The sequence below is a fragment of the Mustela nivalis genome (genome assembly GCF_964662115.1).
Source record: "Mustela nivalis genome assembly, chromosome: 14".
Taxonomy (NCBI): Eukaryota; Metazoa; Chordata; class Mammalia; order Carnivora; family Mustelidae; genus Mustela; species Mustela nivalis.
Window position 1 is genome coordinate 64,463,444 of NC_139033.1, and position 25,307 is coordinate 64,488,750.

Below are 25,307 nucleotides of genomic sequence, written 5' to 3' on the forward strand. Positions count from 1 at the left end.
AGGCTCTGGCTCTTACCATTAAATGTGCTTTTTATAGAGTACCAAGTTATAAATGTCGTGCAGCTACGGCATATTAATCTTACTGCAAAGATTTAATGAGGCAGTTGTTTTGCGATGGACACTAGTGGGAGAAGGGAGCGACAGAGTTTTACTTTACCACTGAGCTGCAGAAATATTCCTTGCCTGGTAATAATTATAACCACATGATCTCTTAGTTTTTCTTTCTTTTGCCAGTGCTTTTCCATGCAAAAGTGGCTTGGAAGGAGGTCCATTTCTAGGCAGTGAAATGGGTTGGAAATTGGGCTGTTTTCTCAGTGGTTTGACATTTTAGCTTTGATCAGGCATGGGATCCTTGTTGCACAGAGAGAAATATGTAAGATGAGTTTCAAGAATACAGATAGTCTTTGCCAGTCCACTGAGATGGCTTTTAGATATTCATTACTTTGACTTGACTTTTATATAGGTTATAAAAAGTAAATGTGGTGAAACCTCATTTTTACATGGACAGAATAGAATTTCTGCTGGTTGGCCTTAAACTGATCCCGCACTTGAAATTAATTGAAGTCCATGGGTTTATTGCCTCCAACACTTTTAAGCCAGTGCAATTTTTCATTTTCCCCAAAGTTGAAATTTTATTAAACCAAGTTATAGCAATAACAACCCTATGAAGGGGAGGATGAGAAGGAAAGCACCACCTGCCAGAGAGCATAATAAGGGGAAAAACATACTTCTTTTGAGTTTCCATTTATAAGTAAAGTTAACAAAATTGGAAACAGAGAGCTGCCATTTATTTTTTGTAATAATAATTGTGTCTTTGTTCCAAAATTAAGTCTTTTATCCAGGTTAGAACACTATCCATGCAGGGCTTCACAGCAGCCTTTAGAAGGGATGAGCTGGGAAGCAGGTGGTGCCGTGAGCTCAGTAGTGATGGACGTCACAGGTCTGAGTGGCGTCCTTTAGGTCAAAGGACAGAGAGTCCTGCCTGCAGCTGGGGTGGGGTTTGCGGTTGTAGTGCAGGGATCTGTGGATATTTAAAAATACTGCCCTTCAGGGGAGTTGGGAGCACAACAATCGAGTTGAAAGAACAGTTGTCTTTCTTGAAGTGGTGTTGGGAGAAGGGCAGTTCTTACAGGCATGAACCTTGTATTTATAACCCCTTAGGTTGAAGTCAGAGACTTGAGTGGCTCGCGGAGTAATACAATTATTTTTTATGATTGGATCTCAAAGGACTTTATAAAAACTGCATAACTAAGGCCATGTGCAATTATTGAAGTGTAGCCACCTGTGGGAAAGAAATGGTCGACCATGTAAGCTTTCCAGAATCTTCCTTACATCAACTGACTTTAGGAACGGAGCCCCCTAACACAAATAAACATCTTTTGAATGGGCGAGAAATAATTCTTCATGAGAGTGAAGGTTGGGAAAAAAAATCTACTCGCAGAGAGAGAGCAAGAGAGAGAGAGAGACTGAGATCCTAGCACTCGTTACGCCAAGACATCATAGGCTACAATCCCACCCCACACCCCAAGAGGGTCCCTCTTAAGTGGTGACCTAAAAACAAATTCGCCAGTTGGCTGGAGCCTGCATCCTAAAGTTGCAGCAGAAGTGAATAAGCTTGACTGACTTCAGTCCCTAAAGGTTTCTATCTGTAAATGCAGCAGTGGAAGCAAAAAACATTTTTTATTAGTCTTAAAATGACCCTTATTTTAATAACTAGCCACAGTGTCAGAAGCACGGACAGGAGTCATCTTTAAGCTTTGAAGAGTTCAAGCATCATGCGTGCGTTCCTATTTGTTTGATATTTTTGATACTGGATTCGTGTAAAGTGTCCATATTCTTGAATAATAAGGAAAGTGAGTTTTTTACCATTTTTCTCTGCGTGCTACTGAAAGTATTCAGAGTGTCTTCTTATTTAAAAACAAACAGGCCTGCAAACTTGATGCATAGCATTTAAATAATCATATTAAAATTCAGACCTAGCCCCCACATTTCCCTCAGTGCTATCAGTTTTATGAGATACTGGAATCTCATGCTAAACAAGGGAGAATATTCAGCGTGTGCCGACTGCCTTCCAACAAGTGCTTAGTGGTGTGAGGGCCCGTCTGCCGGAATTGGGACGGTTATTTATTTTCTGGACTTTCTTTCTAATTTGGCAGTATTCTAGCACATAGTTTTAGTTTGTTGGAGATCTTTGAACCACTGCCTATTTGTTGCGTCTGCGGCTCTACATGAAACATCTGAAACCAGCAAAGTCAAATGTGATGGGATCATCGTGCCAATTTTGGGAATTGTAGGCATGTAGGTACTTTTTAATTCGGTGGTACCCGATCTGTTCCTGTTTATAGCAAAAATAGCAGTTGAAGGACTTTTTATGTACGTTCTGTTTCCCCCTCACTCTTCTCCCTTTTTATCATCACTAAGTAATATTTACTAAGCCCTCACCTGGCCACAGTGCTATGCTGGGCAAAGTACAAGACACACAGAAAAGATCCTGTGATCACTCCCCCGGGAATGAGCAGCCAAACCCCCAGTCTATTGAAACGGGCCCTGTGTAGAGCATGGAGATAATAATTTTCCAGATGGCAAATCAACCCAAATTACCAATTCACTTAAACACTACGTTCTTTAAAAACGAATCAACAAACAGAATACTCGTTCTTTGAGATGAGAACTCTGCTTTGTTCATGAACCCAAGAGATTATTATATATGTTGAAATGGAAGTTGATTTTGGCATACGTGAATCATCTGAAGGGTGGTGATAGAGTGAAGTTTATTGCAGACGTGAAGAAAGGCTTTAGAACAACTGCCAGCAAAAAGGGGACCACAGTGACTTGTAAGGAGTAGGGTTTGTAGATGCGTGTAACACGCTGGGCATCAAAGAGCAGCATTTCCATACGGGACGATGGTGGAGTGGTGGCACTTACAGACTTTTCTAAGAAATCTGGGCTAATTTTGATTCTGTGAATTCGTGATTTTAACATTTCAAATTTTATCTCCCCATATGAAAAAAAATTGACTATAGATAATGCATTACATATTTCTTAGGTATCTTGATACAACTCTTTTATAACCATTTTATTGACTATATTTTGAGACATAATTTTATATTTCTGACATCAGAGGACTTTTCGCTGTTAGAAATTAATGTCCCATAAATTATGTCACCGATTATATTATCCAGTTTCCCCTAAAGAGGCATATTCTCTCTTTCTCTTCCTTCCCCACCTTTGCTTTCTTGTGAAGAAGAGGGGTGCCACCAAGATGTTTGGGGGCACTTCTCTAAGTTGAGTCAAAGACAGCACATAGAGTCAAAAAGTATTTAAAGTATGTATAGAGCTCTAAGTAAAAATGTTACATGTGTTTTACTCTCTTACTCCCTGTTGCTATTTGTGTATGATTCTTAGGGGTAGGCTAGAACTATTTGTAGTTTTACCGCCACCTTAGCTTTTCCACATTGGTAATGCTGGTGTAAGTCGTCGACTTAATTGTAATTTATAATTGCTCCTCGTATGTATTGCTTTTTTTGGGTGATTGCTTGTTTGAAAACAGGAGACATGCCAATATATTTACACTTGAATCCGTGTTTGTAAGAATCGTTTGCTGCATGGTAGAGCTTATTTTGCTATCGCTGTCTAACAAATAATGGGGTAACTGTGTGTTTTGACCGGTTTGTAAGTAAAGGTCAATTTCGTGCCTATGGTAATTAGCTTAGCTTATTCTAGACTTTTGGCTAATTCGGGTAATTTCCCGTGAAACAGTATATTTAGCAGAAAGGGAATTCATTCTTAAGCACAGTGGTTTTTTTTTCCCTTTACATCGGAGACTTTAATTTTAAAAGTGATTTATCTCTACCTTTTAAGCAAAAGCGCCGAAAAGGCCCTGAAAAATGGCAACGTTCACCTGAAAGGTGGACGGATGAGTTACTTGAAGGAAGCGAGGAGGAGTCCTGCGTGGTGGAGGAAAGGCAAAGCTTCCGCCCTCCTGAAGCGACACCTCTTAGGGAAGACTCACTTTGGGTTCCAGTAGAATAAAATGTGCCTGAAGCCCTCCTTTTGCAGCTTCGAGGAAAATGGTGCTTCTGTTTTTGGTAGCAAGAAGATTAAACGTCACTTGAAAAGAACCCGTCTTTAAATCCCATACTTACAGTCTTGCTTTTCTTTCAGACCCCAACTGTAAACTTGAAGACAAGGCTGAAGATGGAGAGGCACTAGACTGTAAGAAGAGGCCGGAAGACGGAGAGGAGCTGGAAGACGAGGCTGTGCACAGCTGTGACAGCTGCCTCCAGGTGTTTGAGTCACTGAGCGACATCACCGAACACAAGATTAATCAATGTCAGTTGACAGGTAAACAATACTTATCACTTCTTGTCTTCGCACACTGTTCTATTTCTGATTTTTTCAGTTTGTACTTTTTCTTTCTCTCTCTCCCCATTGTTTTACTCCCACACTTGAACACATAGGTACGTCTAGAAGTGCTTTAGGAAGAATTCTAAGATGGTGGTTTGTGGCAAACTCAGCGTCACGGTCCGTAGAGTATGAATTGAACCTGATTTTCATAGTTAGTGGGTATTTTTCCTTCCTCCCTTCCTTCCTTCTTGAATCCAGAATCTAACATGATGGTTATAATAAAGTTAAAAAAAAAAAAAAGAAAGAAGAAGAAACTTTTGAATATTTTTTCAAAGAAATGTAGAGTATCTTAACTTATTTTGATGTAAATATCACTTCCTCAGGGGAACTTTGCTTGATGCCTCTGTGCCTGAGTTTGGTGCCTTTTTGTGTTCCCACATAGTACCCCTACCCATTACATCTTAACAGTTTCCATGCCATGTGTTCACTTCCCTCTGTCCCTCTTTAGACTTCGAGCTCACGGATGGCAGAAACTGTGTCTTATTTGTCATTGTATTCCCTGAGCCTTGCACAATGCCTGGCCCACAGTAGATTCCCACAAAGGTGCGGCTGTTATTCTGCTATGCAGTTCATGGGATGGATCCGATTTAAAATAACAAGAAGGGTGACAACATGTTCAGTTTAATGGTTGAATAAAACTAACACTCAGTTTGCCAAATTTCTATCCTCCTTAGAAAAAGTCTCTAAGAACAGATTATATCAGGCTGAGTGGGACATTTTAGGTAGATACATTTTTTTAGATTCCTGCCATTTTTCTCCTATTTGAAGCTGACATTCTCTGGCTGTGTGTGTGTGTGTGTGTGTGTGTGTGTGTGTGTGTAACTCTCTCTTTCTTTCTGTCCTTCTCTTAGTTTCCCAGCACGAATCTTTCTTCCATTACCCATGTATAGGAAGTGTATTTAGTAAAAAGTGATTCTCCAACTGTTTTTTATAGAATATTGATATTTTTGTAAGATTTTAAAAGGTGTTCCATTTTAGTCAGGGTTTCTGAACAGATATTGGTGGGAATGTTGGATTAAGTCCAATGAAATAGGTTTCTTTATTAAAGCACACTGTTGGGGCGCCTGGGTGTCTCAGTGGGTTAAAGCCTCTGCCTTTGGCTCAGGTCATGATCTCAGGGTCCTGGGATCAGGCCCCGCATACGGATCCCTGCTCAGTGGGGAGCCTGCTTCCCCACATCTCTCTCTGCCTGCCTCTCTGCCTACTTGTGATCTCCGCCTCTCAAATAAATAAATAAATCTTTAAAAAAAAAAAGTGCACTGTGGATCTTTACGAAGGGACTGCAGTGACTAAGTTTAGGCCTTAGAATCTTCTTTCTTTCAGAAAACCCATTTCCTTTGGTTGGAACTTAAGTCTGACCATTGATGTTACATATATAAATACTGGCCATAATACATATTTTCTGTGGTTTTTAGGATTTTTGGTTACTTTTATCTTGTTATAGTACCAAACTTAGGAAAAATTACAAAAACAATCCATAGACTACCCAGCACTATTTACTTAATTCACTGACTCAATGGTTATTTATATTTCATCCCATTTACTCTATTATTATCTTTTTCTTTCACTGATTTTTTTCTTAATCACCTGAGAAAAGACTGGTGACATCTAACCCTTTTAAATATATCTTACGTATTTCCTAAGAACAAATATTCTCTCACGTGACCACAGCATACTTCTTGAACTCAGAAAAGTTAACATTTAACACCGTAAGAAAACTATTATCTAATCCATGATCGATATTTAAATGTGAATACTTATTTCAGTAATGTCCTTTAGAGCTTTTCTTCTTGTCTAGGATTTGGGATCATGTAGAACATTTACTTGTCATGTCTCTTTTGTTTCCTTTCACCTGGAATGATCCCTCAGCCTTTCTTTGTCTTTCTTGATCGTGATATTTTTTAAGAGTCTCTGTCAGCTACTTTATAGAGTACCTCTCTGTATTTAGGATTTGGGCTTTCCGATTACATTCGAGTTACATCATTCTGTGGCAGGAACACCACCCAAATGATGTTGTGCTCTACTGCGTGCATTAGGTCTGGAGGCATGTGATGCTGATTTGTCCTTATGTTGATGATGTTAACACTGAATACTTCTTTAAGGTGGTGCCCACCAACTTTCTCCAGCGTAAAGTTACTATCTTCCCTTCATAAGTAATAAATAATTTGTGGGAAGATGCTTTGACACCATATAAATATCCTCATCCTCATAAAAATCCATTAACTCTGTAATTTTTGTCGTTATTAGCCTTCTACCACAATTTCCTTTCTTATTCGTTCACTTTTTTGTTTATTGGTATCACTTTGGGCTTTTGGATTTTACTTTATTCAGTGTCAAAATTCATTACTGTTATTATTTTGGTGCCTGAGATTTAGCCAGTGGGAATCCCTTCAGACCGGATCTTTTGTTGGTTTCATATGTCTCCATCATTATTTGAGGACTTACCTTAGTTTCAGCTGAACATAAATGCCCCAGGCTCATCATATTCTTGTCCCAGTCCCATAATTAGCCTTTCCCCACCCCCAAGGAGCTCTCATTCTTTTAAGAAGAAATGTATTTAGAAACCACGATATGGGCACTAGGGGTGCTCATGGCTGTAGGTGTATATAGAGCCTTCCAACAGACAGAATTAGGAAGTGTATATGTAAATTTAATATAATATACACATGAGAACCATGTGTTCATGTTGATGCTTCTATTTCAATCCAACACTTCAGGTTCATCCCCAGGTTCCTCTCCATCTTTGTTACTACAGTCTTTGGCCGTGAGAAACCTAGCTTCATCATCCCTAATACATTGACAAGAGTATGCCTTAAGCCATTTCTGAGTTGCTTACTCATATCATCAAGACAAGCAGACCAACTAACTAGTTTCACAGCTGCTTACTAATGCTATAATTTTAATGTAACATCTACATACAGTGAAATTGATAAATCATAAGTGTACAATGATGAATTTTGACAAAACACATATACCCACATGACCCACATCCCTCTTGAGATAATTTCCTGCATCCTAGAAATTTCTCTCGTACCCCTTTCTGATCGATAATGCTCCACTAGAAGTCACTAGCTTTTAAGTTGCTTAAACCACAGATTAGTTTGAGAACATCTTGTGAGTGGAATCATGCAGTAGATACTCTGTTTTGGAGTCCAGCTTCTTTTGTTCAGTATATTGCCTGTGAGAGTCATCCATGTTGTGTAGATGAATAATGTGTTCTTTTTTTATTGCTGAGTAGTGTTCCATAATTTGAATGTGTCATGATTTGTTTCTGTTCTCCCATTGGGAGACATTTTGGTTATTTTTAGCTTTTGGTTTTTATGAATAAAGTTGTGACTCTCCCTACATAGGTCTTTCTGTTTTATTTTTCTTGATTTAATAAGTAGGGATAGAATTGCTGAGTCATGGGAAAAGGGTGGTGAGATACCTTGAACTGTATAAAGCACTTTGGAACCTTTTCCCAAAGTGGTTGCTCCATTTTACACTCCCACTAGCCATGTTGAGAGTTCTAGTTGTGCTACCTTGCTCACATGTGTGTTGTAGTCTTTTTAAATTTAGCATTCTTTTGGGTGTGTATTGGTGTTCTTTGTGGATTTATGTGCATTTTCTAGCTCATATACATTTTTTTTTTTTTTAAAGATTTTATTTATTTGTCAGAGAGAGAGAGAGCGAGAGCAAGCACAGGCAGACAGAGAGGCAGGCAGAGTCAGAGGGAGAAGCAGGCTCCCTGCGGAGCAAGGAGCCCGATGTGGGACTCGATCCCAGGACGCTGGGATCATGACCTGAGCCGAAGGCAGCCGCTTAACCAACTGAGCCACCCAGGCGTCCCAAGCTCATATACATTTAATTGACTTCACTTAGTGCATTTTTTTTATCCCTTAGAATGCATAATTTTTGGAAAGTCCCATTAAATGCAGACAATTAGTACGATTCTGTTTTCAGTAGAATACCTGGTGTTTTAAAAGAAGGTTTACTCATGTAAAATCATCACTACTGTTTGAGCAAAGACATAGGGACTTGACTGACATGGCTGGTGTATACTACGCCAGCAAGAAATCTTACCTTAGGTGAGAGTGGGCTGTTAAACAAGCCTTCAGTTCTGTTTAGCGTTTATTTTTTATTGAGTTTCTGCCATATAGTCATCCTTACGTTCAGCTTTATGAAATAGAATAGAAGCAAAAGATACTAATCCTTTACAACTTTATATATTATACAATATGTATTCCTTTATATATTATACAACTTTAATATCAGTGCAGAAAATACTGGATTTTCAGCACATGGTATGGTGAAGATATTTATGGGTTAAATATGGTTTTTCTTCAAAGGTGAAAAAAAAAAACTCACCCTAATAAAATATTGGTTTATTTTGATCTTAAGCTTTCTAAAAGTAGGGAATCTAGTTTGTGTTCACATACCACAACCTTTTAATCAAAGGTAGGAAAACAGACTTATTTGTGACAACGAAAGACATTTCAGGAAAGGTGAATCTGGTAAGACTTCATCCTGTTTGCTGTTATTTCAGGATGATTTCTCTGGGAGGGTAGAAGACTGACGTGGAAAAGCAAAAGTGGAGCTCAGAGAGAGAGAAAAGGGGGGGGGGACGAAATCAGCAATCATTCACATTTGTTGAAGGTGTTGAAGTTGAAACTTGAGTTGGCGAAGGGTACCCTTCAGACTAATCTGAAAAAGATTAAAGATCCTTGGAAGTATTTTAATTAAAAAAGGTAATACGATGCTTTTACCTTCTTCTTTGATTAAATCATTTTAATGTAAGTTGGGAGGTCCAAGTCTTCCCATTCATGTTTCCTGCTTCTTGAGTTAACTCTTTTCCTGCTGCTTTTGTTTGTTTTCCCCTACCCGGATGGACAAAGGGTCCATGGGGTAGGGAAAAGCAAAGGAGGAGAAAGTGTCTTCCTTTGGCAAGGAAGGTATTTCCAGTTTTATCTTCCCCTCTTAATGTACTCTTTCTCTCACTGATTTTTTTTCACTCTCCTTGTCTTTTAACTTCATCTGGCCCCATTTGTATCCTTGTTCATTCCCTCAGATTCCTGTCCTTTCTGTAAGACTCTTTGTCTTTGGATTTTCCCTATTTCTCTGCTTCCTTTCTGCTTGGTTTACAGTCTCCCTTCGCTTCCTCCATTTTCCCCTTGCTCTTTTCCTTCCCTTCTATTAAACTTGACGTCTTTACTTCCATGTGTGGGCCACCCCAGCGACCCCATGAACCTGAAGACTTTTTGGTCAACGATTCACATGAAGAAAGAGGGGATTCTGAGTAATGTTCTGAAGGATTAACTGTAGAGTAGACTTAGGAGAGAAAGCAATGTTAAAACTTGTTGATTTGTAAAATAATAGAAAACTGAGGTATTCTGTGGTATGACACCTGCTGGAGTTACTGAGGGGAGTTCGATTGTCAGAGAACTGGTAGATACTTGATTTCAGATTCTTTCCATCCTATAACTGAGGGTTTCCTGGTAACTTGAAATTTGTTCATTTGGTGACTTTCATCCCCAAGGGTGAGGCACATTCCTTGGGGAGCCTGCCTAGATGAAAACTGATTCATTCTACAGTAGAAGTCTTGAAACCCTGCTATAGCTTTACCAAGTGACCCCAGAGTAGACCGAGCCTTAGAAGATGAAGTTCAAATAGGGAACGAGTTGACCATTTCTAGACCCAGATTTGAAAGTCATCATGTGGATTAAGTATGCCCCAGATCAGTTCATGATTAGAGTTTAGTAACCTTGACTGAACTCAGCCACTGGGGACCTAGAGATCTAAGGGATCGTACACATAATTCATGGAGTTCATCACTGAGAGGTGTTCTGGAATGTGGGCACTCTTCTGGACAAGCACTCTGATCTAGGAAACAAAACAGTCCGTAAGGATAAGGAGGGACAAAGTGGCACGCATCAGGAAGAGTTCTTTCTTTTTGTCTCATGGTGCAATTTTCTTCTCGTATGCAGTCCAACATGTGTAGGTAAGTTATGGATCATCTCTGCTTGAAGGAATACAGGGAAGGAGGAAAGGAAAAAAAAAAAAATTAAATCCCACTTTTCAATTGTAGCAGTAGATGGAAACCACCTGTCCTGCCTCAGCCTTGCTTTTCTTTTCCTGGAGGCTGGAAGGGAGGGAAATCAACAGTCTAATGCTGTGGGGACTCTCTGATGCAGAAGACAGATTATCAAAATATATATTTAAAGAAGGAAAAGCACAGAGAACCTCTCATTTTACTAATCCACAAACCCTATCATTTCTTGCCAATTCCCTTAGGGGGTGGGGAGGGCTGGAAGCCAGAGGGGTCTCATCACACTTCTCAACAAAGATTTAATAGCAGGGTGCTATGGGGAAGGCTGAGATTACGGAGACTTTATTATGCTTACAAAACTGAGTACGAACTAGCATTGTAAATCATCAAAACTAAGCTACACTTAACAGGATAAATGTGTAAAGTGCATTTGGTAATACTGTATGCTTGTTGTTCTGAGTCAGTTTTCTCTTCTCTCCTGCTAATTTGCAAACTTGAGTCGTCTGTTAAGTGTTCTTTCACATCATTAAAGCGAATTGCCTGCGTATAAATGCAGAAAAACCTGAATAACATTGTATTAGTTCTTAACCCTCTGGCCCACTATAACATTGGTAAAATGAGTGAGTAGAGATGCGTATCACAGCAAGCCTGTCAGACTTTGGGGGGGCGTGTTTGTAGACCAGATTTTTAAAACCCTAGCGTATTTGTGGCTCCTTTACAAATATTATTATTACTGTACAGGCTCACGTTTTTGAGGAAAATGAACTTAATTGAGAAGTAGATGCTGTGCATCTGATAAAATAATGTGTTCATTTAATTTAATTTTAAAAGTTATGAGACTTCTTGGAAGCTTCAGTAGGTTTTGTGTACTGAAGACTTTTCAACATCTGGATTTTTTTTTTTTCCAAAGAATTTTTTTTTTTTTTAAGAAGTGAAAGTGATTGTACATGTGTTATATGGTTGTGGTAAATTAAAGACTGGCTGGTTTCATCTAAAAACCAGTATGCCAGGGCGCCTGGGTGGCTCAGTGGGTTAAGCCTCTGCCTTCGGCTCAGGTCATGGTCCCAGGGTCCTGGGATCGAGTCCCGTATCGGGCTCTCTGCTCAACAAGGAGCCTGCTTCCCTCTCTCTCTCTGCCTGCCTCTTTGTGATCTCTGTCTGTCAAGTAAATAAAAAAATCTATAAAAAACAAACAAACAAACAAACCAGTATGCCAACAGCTAGTTCTGTTGGCAAAGGGTATTAAGGAAACTGAGTATTTTATGGAATGAAGCACTATTTTCATGGAAGCATGTTGAAACTGTTTTTAAGACTTTTGTTTTTTCCTTTCTAAAGCATTAGTTGAAATAAAGTACATGAAATAAATGTGGTATTTTAACTTTTTAGCTTATATTAATTACATTTAAGGCTTATAACTTATTTGCATATTTCTGTGTTAATTTTTGTATTAATTCATTATTCATACTTTTTTATTAATCATTTATGTGTTAATTAGCTATCTATTTCTATATAATTAGGCTAAAGGCATTGTGTGTTTTATTTTTTTCCCTCTATTTTGATCAATTCCTTGTGTCCTACCTTAAATTTTTTTTTTTTTTAGATTTTTTTTTTTTTAAGATTTTATTTATTTGTTGGAGAGACAGAGAGAGAGTGCACAAAGGGAGAGGGAGAAACAGACTCCCTGCTGAGAAGGGAACCGAGTGCTGGGACTCCATCCCAGGACCCTGAGATCATTACTGATCCCCAGGCAGACACTTAACCGACTGAGCCACCAGGGTGCCCTTATTTTATTTTTTTTCTTGTTTTGTTTGTTTTTTTAGCCTATTTTTTTCCTCCAAATCCCAAGCCCCCAAAATGCAGTTTCACGGCCTCCACCAATTCCATTCCCGGTCCCTATTCCACACACTGCTTATTTTTTAGACTAGTGTTTTCCAAACTTTGTCATACGTATTTATCAGCACATCTCATAGATGGACGTAGGTATACAACATTTACCAAAGCAGAAATCGAAAACTGAGGTCAAGATGAAACACACAGGTATTTAAAATAAATTTATGTTGTTTTGAAGTCCTGGTCCAGATTCACTTTTTTAACAATTCATTTTAATGACTGTCTTCCAGAGCCACCAAAGATCGAATGCGCGTTGTTGTTACACTTTTCAGTGAGGTTCATCATCATCATCCATGGTGGATCTAAGCCCATATTTCAAATAACTTTCCTGTTAATGTCAGTTTTGTTTCACAGTTTGGAATCAGGTCTGATTAAATCGCTTCCATCCTTTATGCAGTGGCTGACAAACAGCTTTTTCTAGGAGTGGCTGTGGCCAGATTTGCCATTTTCTTGGTGATTACTTGTGTTCCACTATCAATGTCCTGCAGTTTTCCTCACAGAAGACTTTAAAAACCACTTGTCAAAATTTGAGGATTTGTGCAAATTATACTAACTTACATTCCCTAATATGATCCCAAAGTCTCTTTTACTGGGCTCGGTAGACCTGCATTATTTTGAAGCATGGGAAGGGACTGGAAAAGCAAGGGAACCCCAGGCTGATGGGGGGTACGAAATATCTTCCTGCTCCCAAGAAGGTCTGCTTTGTTTCCGGCTGGTGTCTGTTCTGATTGGTTAATAAATATTCAGAGTATCTTCTCTGTCCTAGGATTTGTACCCTGTATTGCAGAGACCACTCTTCTTGACTGCCACATGCTACATCGTGTGAAAAAGCTCGCTAATCTGTGCTCCTCTCAGTTCAGATGAAGTGGTGGGGTTGAGTGGGTTGTTTTCATGGTCTGGTTGGGCCATGACTAAATTCTATACGTTTACAAGAAAAAGCAATCGTCCCTAATTGGTTCCAACCTCTGAGCCCTTGGCCGAGTGAGCTCCTTTCTCTGGGTTTGGAGGAGGGGTCAGTGAATCTATTACCTGCTCTGAAAGCTTTGTTATTTTCACACTGAACTTCCGGTATTAGTATGTAGTCTACCGTTCTCTTCTTAATATATTTGTTTGCGAAATTCTCTGTCAAAACATGAATGTAAACTAATCATTTTTGTTCCATTTTCTTCATGCTCATTGAACGCTTTTGTGCACCGTATTTGGGATTTATAAAAGGACTGTACTGATGAGTTATGTTTTCCCACTGTGAATGAGCTATTACCTATATTAATTTACTAAAATTAAATAGTTGAAATGTTGAAGGGGTAGCTTAAGAAATATTTTTATGTATTTTTGATGTGCGTTTTGAAATTGGTGCTTTTATTCTCAGCCTGCTTTAATAACTTGTACATCACAAGAAATCTACCGGTTATGAATGAAAAGTTCCTGAAGGGTGAAGGTGCTAGAAATAGAAAATAAATGGGTGCATTCACTCTGTTTTTTACAAGTACAACCTAAGTGGAGGATGTCACATACTCGCTAGAACTATACTTGCAAATTACCTGCTCCTTAATTAATTTGAGGTTTTAGAAATTAGCATTTTGACATGAATATAATCCAAGAAAAAAAATTAGCATTATTTGTCTCTGTAGCAAACATTGTTACCTTTGGATGTCTTGTGGAACCACAACTGTTAGATAAATGGTTTTGCCTTAGTTGTGTAATTGATAATGAATATATAATCATCTAATTCTGTGGTTCCAGGATTTATTTGCCAAAAATTGTAAATAAAATGTCAAGAACATAATCCATGGGAGAATATCTCCAAGAATTTCCACTGCGTCCTTGATGGTCATTGATGGTAATTAAAGCTGTCAGTTTGTCTCTGTGGAGAAGTGTAAAAATTATAAATGAAGGGATGTATTTGGGATGTGGAAACAGTGGGGCCTTTTTTGTGCAGAAGGTGAATTAAAAGAGATCAACGATTTCCTAGGCCCTACGCAGCCATTCAGTCTGTCTTACAAGCGGGGCAGAGCGTAATAATTTGGATACAGTTGTGTGCACACAAGGGCTCTGCCACATGTAGCCTGTTCTCAAACGTGAAATTCAACAGAATAAAACTTAAGATGTTGAATTTTTACATGTTTGCATGAGTGCACTTAATTTTTTTTCCCCCCGCATTACCCTACGTAGGATGCTTCCTTTAAAGGGTGGTGAGTTGCTAAAGGAGTATTAGAAGTAGACTGTTTCCCCATTCTTTCTCTTTGTGCTAGGTCTATGGCTGGGGATCTTGTCTTTGGGGAATGGCAGCAATGTCACAGAGATCTATGACCTCTTAATAGGCCTTGGGAGGGGAAGGCAAGAATCATTCTACACTGTGCCTCAGGGCTTAGTTCCTTTAAACTTCAAGGAATTGGACTGGAACTCTTCACTCCTTCTTTCTTTCAGCTTTACCTTCAGGGGAAATTGATCGATTAGAGGTGATTATTCCACAAACTCTGAACCCTTTTCCCCTCTTTGTTCCAACTGGAGCTTCTCAAAGTTTAAAGGGATTGTGTCTCCTGGGTGAATTGTAGAATGAATTTAAGTAGATTATTGGGTAGAACTCTTTGAACACGCATTAAAAGTGCTAAAAAATATATTTGGAACAGAAGGAAATACTTGAAGCCAAAGGATAAAGAAACATTTGTTTCAGTGCTAATTATAATGTAATTATAGGGGATATTTTTGAGAAACGATTAGTTGCTAGATGTAGAATCATAGTAGTGCTTCAAACCAAGAAAATAACAGGGTCAGTATAACAAATGGACAAATGTGGAAAATCTGGATCGTGTAAGTCCCTAATGGGACCGAAGACATCCTTAAATGACTAGGTTTATAGATGTCCTCTGTTAACCACAGCCAGATTCTACTAATTGATGGCTTTTGGTTTTTTCTAACATCTTTGTTTAACAACAACAAAATGATATTTATCTAATTTTTTTTTTTGCATGCATGATAGATTTGTCTTATGGACACTGTGGACCTCGTTTGAATGATGTCTCTTACCACATCAATTTAGTTTTTTCCTCTTTAAAAAAATCTAATTCTTCTTCAACTCTATCTACCCACAGAGCAGTATTAGCTCCCCCTGGTGACTAAATAAAAATGTAGACAAGAATGATTGGGTTGATGAGCTTCATTAACTTTAATCTTTAAATGCATAATTAATATTAAGATGCATACAGTAGGCTTGTACTCTGAACTGTTTTCCAAGTAAAAATTCTAATTAGTCTTGAGAAATGTCCATTTTCATATCAGTATCTACATAATGAACCTGGTTGATCTTATGTGGCTTTCTTGGAGTTGTGCCCATTTTAATGACCCCAGAGCTCTTAGTTTTCTGAGGTGGGAGATGTTGGAACAGAGGGTAAATATTCAGATCTTCTGTACACTAGGAGCTCATTACCAACAGAAAATAAAAGCAAAAGCAACTACCAATTTACCTATCTCTATCATTCTTACAAAATAGACTTTCTGTAGAGAAGGTTATCATTGTTAGAATGATTTAAAAGAAGCATTCTTTTAGAAAAACACTGTTACACATTCAAACACTAAGATGTATGTTTTTGTCATATCAAGAAAACATTTTTATGTTTAATTTACGAATTATTTAGACTGTGTATTTTTCTTACTGAGGTTGACTTTCAGCTTAAGTCTTATAGTTTAATTTGTAAAAAAATTCTCCATCATAATTAAATTATGAGGTTGACAGTTGAGAATGCTTTTATAATCTTTTTGAAAAGAAATCTGTCAAGTCTGTCATGTGCTTATGATTTTTCATATGTAATTTTATTTTCTATGCAATGTATTTGCTTTTCACCCTGTTTTATACTGGTTACCAGAAAGCAAGGTTCTGTGACTCTACGATCCGGTTTTAATTGTTTTATATTAAATATTACATACTATCATGCCTTCAAAAGGGAAGATCTGGAATTTTATCTGAGAGCTAATATTTGGTCTTTTGCTCCCCCTGTTTTTCTGAACGTATGCTCCTATAATTTAGTGCGCCACCCACAGGCTCACTAACCTTTTGTTTTTCTTCCCTTCCCAGGATTTTATTTTTAGGGCACAAGCCTTAGCCTCTAGGTTTGTGTTTTCCCAAGGCACCTGTCTGTGTGGGGAGAAACGATATGTAACCACTTCTTGGTACCTGAGGTATCATCCTCTTTGGCGTGTGGGAAGTTGTGGGAAACTTCTTTTGGAGTCACTGATGCTGTTTTGTCCCTTAGCCTGAAAGGGCAGTAGAGCTAACAAGCAGCACAACTGAGTGCAGCCCCTCCTCCTCACCTCAGTGTGTTTTGCCCTCCTTCAGATTGCTTGCGTTCTCAAGCGAACTGCGTGCCCTTTGTAGTTTCATTTGTCTCAGCCTCAGTAAAGGCACAAAGAACCATGTTTTGCCTTAACTTTTGCTTGTGGTCACTTCCAGTTGGAGCTGAAGCTGGTGCCTCCCGACTAAAGAGGGATAGCTTTCTTCTTGTGAACACTGGTTTACAAATGATACATTTGGGGACCCCCCAGGTGGCTCAGTTGGTTAAGCATCTGACTCTTGGTTTCGGCCCTGGTCATGATCTCATGGGTTGTGGGATCAAGCCCGGAAACGGGACCCCCATGCTCAGTGGGAAGTTTGCTTGAAGAATCTCTCCCTCTGCCCCTCCTCCAGTCCTGTTTTTCTCTCCCTATCAAAAGTAAATAAAATAAATAAATCTTAAGAAAAAAAAAACAAGAAACTGACACATTTTCATTAACACAAATATTATTATATTGATTAGCTACTGTAGCATGGCTTAGTATAACCAAAATATGTGGCATCATTTCTTGCTACACAAAGAAGGCTGTGCAGAGATAGTGAAATGAATAGCACCTCTCATTAATTTGTTTTCCCAAATACTGCTGTGCATTTGTCAGCAAGTTCAGCTCAATAAACACTTACCAAGGTCCTACTCTTTACCCACTAAAGTACTGGAAACACAGGGCCCAGGATCTTCTGGGAAAAAAATAGTTGAGGGTAGCTCTCTGAGTCCAACCTGGAGGTTTAGGGATGACTTCCAGGAGCATGTGATGCTGTTAGTGATGAGAAGGTGTTAGCTAGACAGGGGCACCAGGCAGATGAAAGAGAAAGAAGAACAAGGGAGAGGTAAGAAACAGAAGAGTGTCTGCATGGGCATCTTCAAATAAGAGGAAAAGTACAAGATAGGGAATTAGTGAGATGATATGAATGTATGAATTATCTATTGCTGTGTAATAAGTTACTCGAAAGCCTTCTGACTTAAAACAACAACCTTACAGTTTCTGGATGTCAGGAATTTGGGAACAGCTTCCCTGGGAGATTCTGGTTCAGGGTCTCTTACGAGGTTGTGGTCAAGGAGGTGGCTAGGGCTGCAGCCATCTGAAGACTTGAGTGGGGACGGAAGATCCACTTCTGAGCTCAATCACGTGACAACTGATTGGGCACCTCAGGTGTTCACCATATGGGCCTCCTCTATGATAATGGCAGCTGACTTTCCTCAGAACAAGTACTCTGAAGACAGGGAGAGGAAAGGATGTGGAAGTTGCAGTGTTTTTATGACCTAATCTTGGGAGTGGCTTACCGTTAATTTTGCCAAATTCTGTTATTGGTCACACAGACTAAGAGACTAATTCTGGTGTGATATGAGAGAGCATTATTACACAAAGGCATCAATACCAGGAGATGGGGATCATTGGGGGCCGTCTTGAAGGTTGGTAAGAGTAGGGTCTGGCCATGAAGGGTGATGGGCTATGCTAAGAACTTAAATTTGATTCTCTGGCCTGTGCTTTTTATGTTGCTTTGAGGAATCCTCAGGTATCACCCAGGAGGTGTGGAAGTAGGGATTGAGTTAGCAGGAGCCCTTTATTCCCTGCAATCAGAACAGCCCAGGCTGGGATTTTTTTATGAACTGGATATTCAAGTAAGATTTTATTTGAATATTGACTTTGGAAACCTAAGAATGTCTGATAATTACTGTTTTAGACAGTGGGTAGCTATTGAAGGTTTTCTTCTGGGGAACATCTGTTCAGGTTGTATGGCACGTGGAGAGTAGATTAGAGGATAGTTGGCAACTCTTGTGATGGCACTATTAAGAGAAGATGGGACCAAAATCAGTGCAGTGGAGAGAAGGGTCAAATTTAACAAATATTGAGGAGGTAAAATCATCCACATGTAGTGATTGATTGATTGTGGGTCCTAAGACCTAGGAAAAGACCTACAACAAGCCCTGATGTCTCTGAATTCCTCAGGTTCATTGAGTGACCCTCACCTGACATCAGGAACAAGAAAGAAGTAGGTTAGGTGAGTTAGGCCTGATTTTTAGACTTGCAGTTCCCAATCATCTCCCTGAGCATTATTTTCATTAAAAATTCCATTAGAGACACTTTTCTGGCTTAATTGTTTGAAATGGCAGTTGTGTACGTAGACCAGAAACCCAGGGTAGACAGGTCATGTATCATACTTGCTGTTTCCCTGACTTGTGGTTTAGTTTCCCTTTGTCAGTCATCTAAGTTTCTTCCCCAGCTTACCCCCATTTGGCAACATTGCTTCTTCTTCTTCTTCTTCTTCTTCTTCTTCTTTTTTATTTTTTTAAAGATTTTATTTATTTATTTGACAGAGAGAGATATCACAAGTAGGCAGAGAGGCAGGCAGAGAGAGATGGGGGTCAGGGAAGTAGGCTCCTGCTGAGCAGAGAGCCCGATGCAGAGCTCGATCCCAGGACCCTGAGATCGTGACCTGAGCAGAAGGCAGAGGCTTAACCCACTGAATCATCCAGGTGCCCCAGCAACACTGCTTCTGATACAGCTTCCCCCCCCACAGGCCCATTTTAATAACGAAAAAACTCCTCTCTTTAGGTTGGTTACTACTTAAACTTTGGCTTCTGGTTCGAAGGCCCCTTGTAGCTGGGGGTTGCTACAGCAAGCAGAAGGGGCACCCTGAAAAAGCAAGACGTTCAAAAGCTGAAAGGCTGACTAGTGTTCTTTTCTTTAAAGATGAGTAATTTTGACATACAAGGTTTAATGCCTTATTGAAATACAGCAAATGGATGCTAAGAAGGGTGCTTTATTCTCACAGGATTAGAGCAGTGGGTTTTCTTTTTAAAAACACATCCTAAGGTTCATCACTATAGGGAATCTTACCACTTAGGAATTACTGGTTACGCCCACCAGCACCCCCTTTTACTCCCCCACCCCCCAAAAAAGTTACCAGGCAGATTTAATTTTCCTATTCATTTTTTTGGAATCTGTGACTATCTTGTGAATCTTAACAGGCTGCTTTTAGGCCTGATTTTTAGACTTGCAGTTCCCAATCATCTCCCTGAGCATTATTTTCATTAAAAATTCCATTAGCTTTAAAAAAATCAATGTGATCATTCAGTAGTAATTAATTCTTACCAATCTTTGAAAGGAAAGATGAATTAACAAAACTTCAAGATGTTAAAATGAGTAAAAAGAGTCGTGTGGTTAATGGGACTAGTAGAGATGTCAGAATAATGGATAGAGGGGTGGACTCTGGTAACTGGCCAGCCACAATGCAAATCTCACTTCTCCAGGAGCTAGCTGTGCGGCCTTAGGCACATTACTTAAATTTTTCATCTAAAGTTTCTTTATCTGTAAAGTAGGGGCAATAATAAAAAGGTAGTAATATTGCCTGCCTCCTAGGGGTGTAACGATTAAATGAGATAATAGATGTATCCTTCCAGTAAGGTGCTTGGCACACAGCGAGCGCTCACTACAAACATAATTATCAGTATTAGTATCATGAAAGGTGGTAATGATTCCTTTAAGAATAACTCACATGAGTCAGATTCCAGATTTGAATGTCTTCCAAAATCCTGTGAGGCTTTGAAAGAGTTAGTATGACTTAATGCTTGGTATTCAGTGTTAAATTCTCTGCCTTTTAAAATTCAAAAGGGAATAATGTGTGATCAGTGTTGGGGGAAGGGGCAATTGGAGGAAATAAGAGGGAGTTTAATTAAGTATGCTTATCGCCATTCTAATAAGACCTTAATGCTTAGGTATTTATGGAATAGAGAACATCATATTTTGGGAATAAAGAAGAGAGGCCCTGTACCTATATAACATTTTATTCTAACTTTATTCTATACAAAATATTAAAAATTAAGGCTCTGACTTAAGTTTTTGGCCTGCATTCTGGCGTAAGTATAAAAAGATAGTTGTGCACTGGAGAGCATTGAAAAATGTTGTACTCAGAGCTTATTTATTTAGTGGCGAAGAATTTTCCCATACACCTTTTAGAATGCTTTTTGTTGTTTTAAATACTCCCCTAGTTTTGTGAGCTAGTGTCCAAAAGACAAAATATTAATTTTAGTTTAGTACAATTAAAAATATTCACACCTTGTTTTTAGTAAGCATGCAGAAGTGTCATGAAATTGGCCTAGCAGTCATGGAGATTCAGGTGATCAGTGGTTTGGAAAATCATCTGGGCTAAGTGAGTTTTTTTAAATGTGGGAGATTCATACTTTTGCTTTCTAGGGGAATAGAGCCTAAAGAAATCCACTTGTGCAACAAATGACCCCAAGACAGTTGACTTTTGCAGTGCACCAAACCTATTAAAGCAACATACTTAATGTGTACATGTTAGTGACTTTTTACTGTTTTCACATTGTCTGTGATGCATCATGAGGGTACAAAGAAATGTGAGTCATGAACCCGATTGCAAAGGATAATCTTACTGTGCACTTGGGGAACAAAATACGTGCACCTGAAAAAGTTACATTGGATGCAGTGTGTCATTAAATGACAGAATTCCTAATATGAGCAGTAAGTTCTGTGAGTGTTTAAAGAAGGGAGTGGTTTGGGGCACCTGGGTGGCTCAGTAGATTAAAGCCTCTGCCTTTGGCTCAGGTCATGGTCTCAGGGTCCTGGGATGGAGGCCCGCATCGGGCTCTCTGCTCAGTGGGAAGCCTTGCTTCCTCCTCTCTATCATTCTGCCCGCCTTCCTGCCTACTTGTGACCTCTCTCTCTCTGTCAAATAAATAAATAAAATCTTAAAAAAAAAAAAAAAAAAAAAGAAGGAGGGAGTGGTTAAGTGTGCAGGAGCTGGTCGGAGAGGCCCTGTGAAAGTGACCAGAGGGGAACACACCCAGACAGCTCATTAGGAAGTGACAGGAAGGGAGTAGGTATGGGATGTTAGGACAAGATGAAGCATCTCAGATAGGGAATTGTAGAAGGATAAAGACTCTGAGTTAAATTTTGATATCTCATCCAGAAAATACTGTCATGGGCAGTAGCACTGTATTACATCAATTTTTGTGTTGCACGCTCCTGGAGTATTCAAGAATTCAAGCAGAGCACAGTGCATGAAAAGTGCTAGGGGTGTGCATGAAACAAAGTAACCACGAGGTTAGTTACTAACCAGCAAAAATATCTGTTTCTATATTAGGTCATCCTATGAGTAGTTTGAAAAGAATCAAGTAGGGTAGGATCTGTGAGCAACTGCTAAATAGTGAGTTGGGTTACTGCAACTTTTTGGAATACGCCTCTGAAGTGGCCTCATAGATGTGGACAATCATATGAAGTTTCTTAATTCATTAAAAATATACTGAGCTTGTCTCCAGGTGACTACATGTGATAGTAGGATCTTCTGCCTTAATGCTTTTGTTAAAATGTCATGAAGTGTCTTCAGACTTAATTTTCACTTAAGTTTTATTCTTATTATGCTATGAGCCTTTGGTGCTTATCAAATGTAAATTTTCTCTAGTGAAGGAAGAAATTACCAGCACAGCTATTAATAGATTAATGAAAAGTCTTATTGCTTCTTACAATTTATATTTTCATGGTGATTGACAATTGCTAATTAGTTAATCCTCTGCCTGTGCTCATGAGGTAGGTCAATATTATCTCCATTATGAAATGAGAAGATTGAGAAATCAGAATCTTCAGTGATTTCCTCAACAACCTAGCTCTGTATTGACATGACAAAAATAAATTGAGTTTACTCTTAAGCATTTCTCTTTTGTTAGTTAACGAAATATCTTTGTGTTGAACAATTGATCACTGGAGACATCTTTCCCTTCACTGTCCAACTAAAATGCCATTCACATCACGTGGTTTAGACATCTAAGACTGAAAGGAGACTTGGACACATTCAAGAGCTATATAATTATACATGACAGAAAAACCCCATATAACAGCAGCCTAAATTAGAAAGAGGCTTACTTCTTGCTTATATATGAGAGCGCTAGAGATAAGCAGCACAGAGCTGGTTTTCTTTCTTGGTGCTCTGCTTCCTAGTACATGTTTGCTATCGTCAAGAGACCCTGCTGGCTCTGGGACTTACGTCATCATGTCCAGTTGGAGGTTAGGAAAAGAGGGAAAATGGAAGAGCTAACAGGGCCTTTCTTGTCTGAGTTGGCTCCTTTTAGACAGCCATTCCACGAATCCTGTACGAATTCAACTCACATCTCAATGCAATGGAAGAATGGATTTTGAGGGAGGCAACTGACACAGTCACACAATGAGCATATTTGGAATATTTGGATTTTGTGTTATTTTGTATTACTAGTGATAGTTCTCTTCGCCAATGTCATGTATAATTTAGAGGACTTGCTAAAACGTAAGTGCCTTGTAAACTCCCACTATGGACAGAACCTTTTTCTTTCTGGTCGATAACCTATATTTACTTATTTAGCAAGTGGCACATCTCATTTTCCATTGGAGAAACTGTTTTTGAATCAAGGTAGAACTAGAAATCTAAGACTGTGCTCGGTCCACCTTTGACATTTTTTTTGAATGCCAGTACTCCTAGACAGAAATATAAGGAAACCTACCTTTATTACAGAAGAATGCTTAATACAGCCACATTAGGCGTGTTATGGATCTAGAACCACAAGAACCATATTTTGGGCCGTGGTACAGCACATGGAACTTCTGTGTACCTAACCAACCTCAATATGGTCCTGTTTAACCCCAGAAACTGCATTTTTCATGAAAGCATCATAAAATATGCTCCATATGGTGTGTGTGCTGGGACATGGAGGTCAATGAAGTGAAAGGTGTGTCACACACCTGTATTTTGGACAAGATCTATCACACAGGCATGCTAGCCTGCTATGAATAGCTTGGGCCATGGAACTGCCTAGATTGTCAGTCATAGCCAAACGGCCAGTGAGAGGCATGACTTCTTCACATGCCTCCAAACACTGTCATGCATACCTGTCTCTCACCAGTCTTCCTCTCCACTGTCTTCCCAGCCTGGGCAAACAAAGAGATGGTATAAAAAAAAATGCACCAAATGGAGGACAGCAGTTTTCCATTTGGTGTTGAAGAACAGTCATGCAAAGTCAGAGCTAAAAAGACCCTTAAAGTTCACCAGGTCCAACTCCCTTTTTGTAGAAAAGGAAATCCAGACTCACTGTCACTTAGCCCTTTACTGGTCCTGCTAAGGCTTGGAAGATTGAACTTCTGACTCCAAGTCCAGTGTTGGTTTTGCTCTATGAATTATTTCATCAGAGTGAAATGCATAATGACTCACACCATAGGCCATTACCCAATGGTAATAAGCCATTACCCAATACCCAATATTCCAGGTCAGATAACTGCGTGTTAGGGTCGTAGTGTCCTTGTGTTCCTCAGGTGGGCACTCCATAAATTGTACCAGACATTTATCCATAAATAGATGGGCTCTATGAACCTCCTTGGCTCTCCACCCCACCCCCATCTCCTATGAGTATTTTCCCCAATCCCTAGCTGCTACCCCATTCTTTGCGGACATGTGGAGACAGAGCCTGCTGATCTCTGGGAAGGACTCGTGCCCACTGAGGACTTGTACCAGCACATGAGGGCTGCCTGATTTCCCTCGGAAGGACAAGCCATGGGCACAGTATCAGGTCACGAGTCTGGCATGAAAGTGGGCTCTGTGGCCTCCTCCATACATTCCTTGGTGTTACCATGGAAGACCCCTCTCTGTACGGGGTGACGCTTGATGAGGCGAAAGTGATCAGCTGCCCATCAAGTCTCTTCAGTTGTAGATGATTCTGTGGCTTTTGGGTGGAAAGTGCAGAAGGGCAATGTGCTTCTTGGTTGCGTCTGGTTTTTCTGTGGTTTTCATACCAGGCATTACCTATGCTGCCCGAGTCCTTGTCCGTTTTCCTGCCCTACTGGATATTTTTAGATTTCTCTAACCCTGAATGAGACCCCTTTCTAGTTTTTAATAAATCTCTAATGTGCCCCTTGTGTATATCTGAGAAACTCCATAAAACCGGGTAGAGATATGATGGAAGAAAAAGTAAGTTCCAGCTGCCAGTGGCTCATGTTTGCTAATTGGAAAAGTTATGGGTGCTTTCAAAATAAAAACAAGTTTATAGACATTCTTTATAGTATAGCTGTTACATTTTTAGAGAATTAAAATGTAGGTTGTGTCAGAGGCAACCCTTATCCACCTTTGTGCTTGCAATGCTCTGGAGAAACATAAATGTTTCTCACTGTTGTTTGATGCTTTCCAATTATTAATTTGTGTACATCTGTAAGTTTGGGAAAATATTTGAAGAATCAAAGAGAAGAGGAAAGCAGAAAGTTTTCAGTATAAGAAGCATATGCTTCTTTTACATCTTCGCTGAAATTAAAGTTAAATATTTATAAATGTTTCTGAGTAACTTTAATATTTCTTTTTTTAAGATTCTATTATTTGAGAGAGAGAGACAGAGAGAGTGCAAGTGGATGGAGGAGCAGAGGGAGAGGGGGAGGGAGAAGGAGAAGCAGACTCTGTGCCCAGCACAGAGCCAAACGTGGGGCTCTATCTCAGGACCCCGAGGTCATGACCTGAGTCAAAACCAGGAGTTGGACCCCTCACCAACTGAGCCACCCAGGTGCCCTTGAAGTTTATTTAATATTCCTATTATAACTTTCAAAGTTTGTAGTAGCTCCTGTAAGTTTGGTTTGGTAAGAATTTATGATCTCTTTAATACATCCAAACTTTTAATTAATAGATGTAAAG

The 25,307-nt window shown here is 39.3% G+C and overlaps 1 protein-coding gene across 7 annotated transcripts in view; it reads left to right on the forward strand.

Moving 5' to 3' along the window:
* ZNF521 (zinc finger protein 521) overlaps window positions 1-25,307 on the forward strand; it is a 278,317-nt gene that overhangs the window by 24,525 nt on the left and 228,485 nt on the right. For 5 of the 7 annotated variants that reach the window (XM_082698697.1, XM_082698691.1, XM_082698694.1 and 2 more), the window contains one exon: window positions 4,165-4,344. Coding sequence is in view for 6 of the 7 variants with exons in the window: in XM_082698691.1 (XP_082554817.1) it covers window positions 4,165-4,344 (180 nt within the window). In the remaining variant the exon portion in view is untranslated. The remainder of the gene's footprint in view (window positions 1-4,164; window positions 4,345-25,307) is intronic. The other 2 variants (XM_082698695.1, XM_082698696.1) reach the window with 1 other exon arrangement.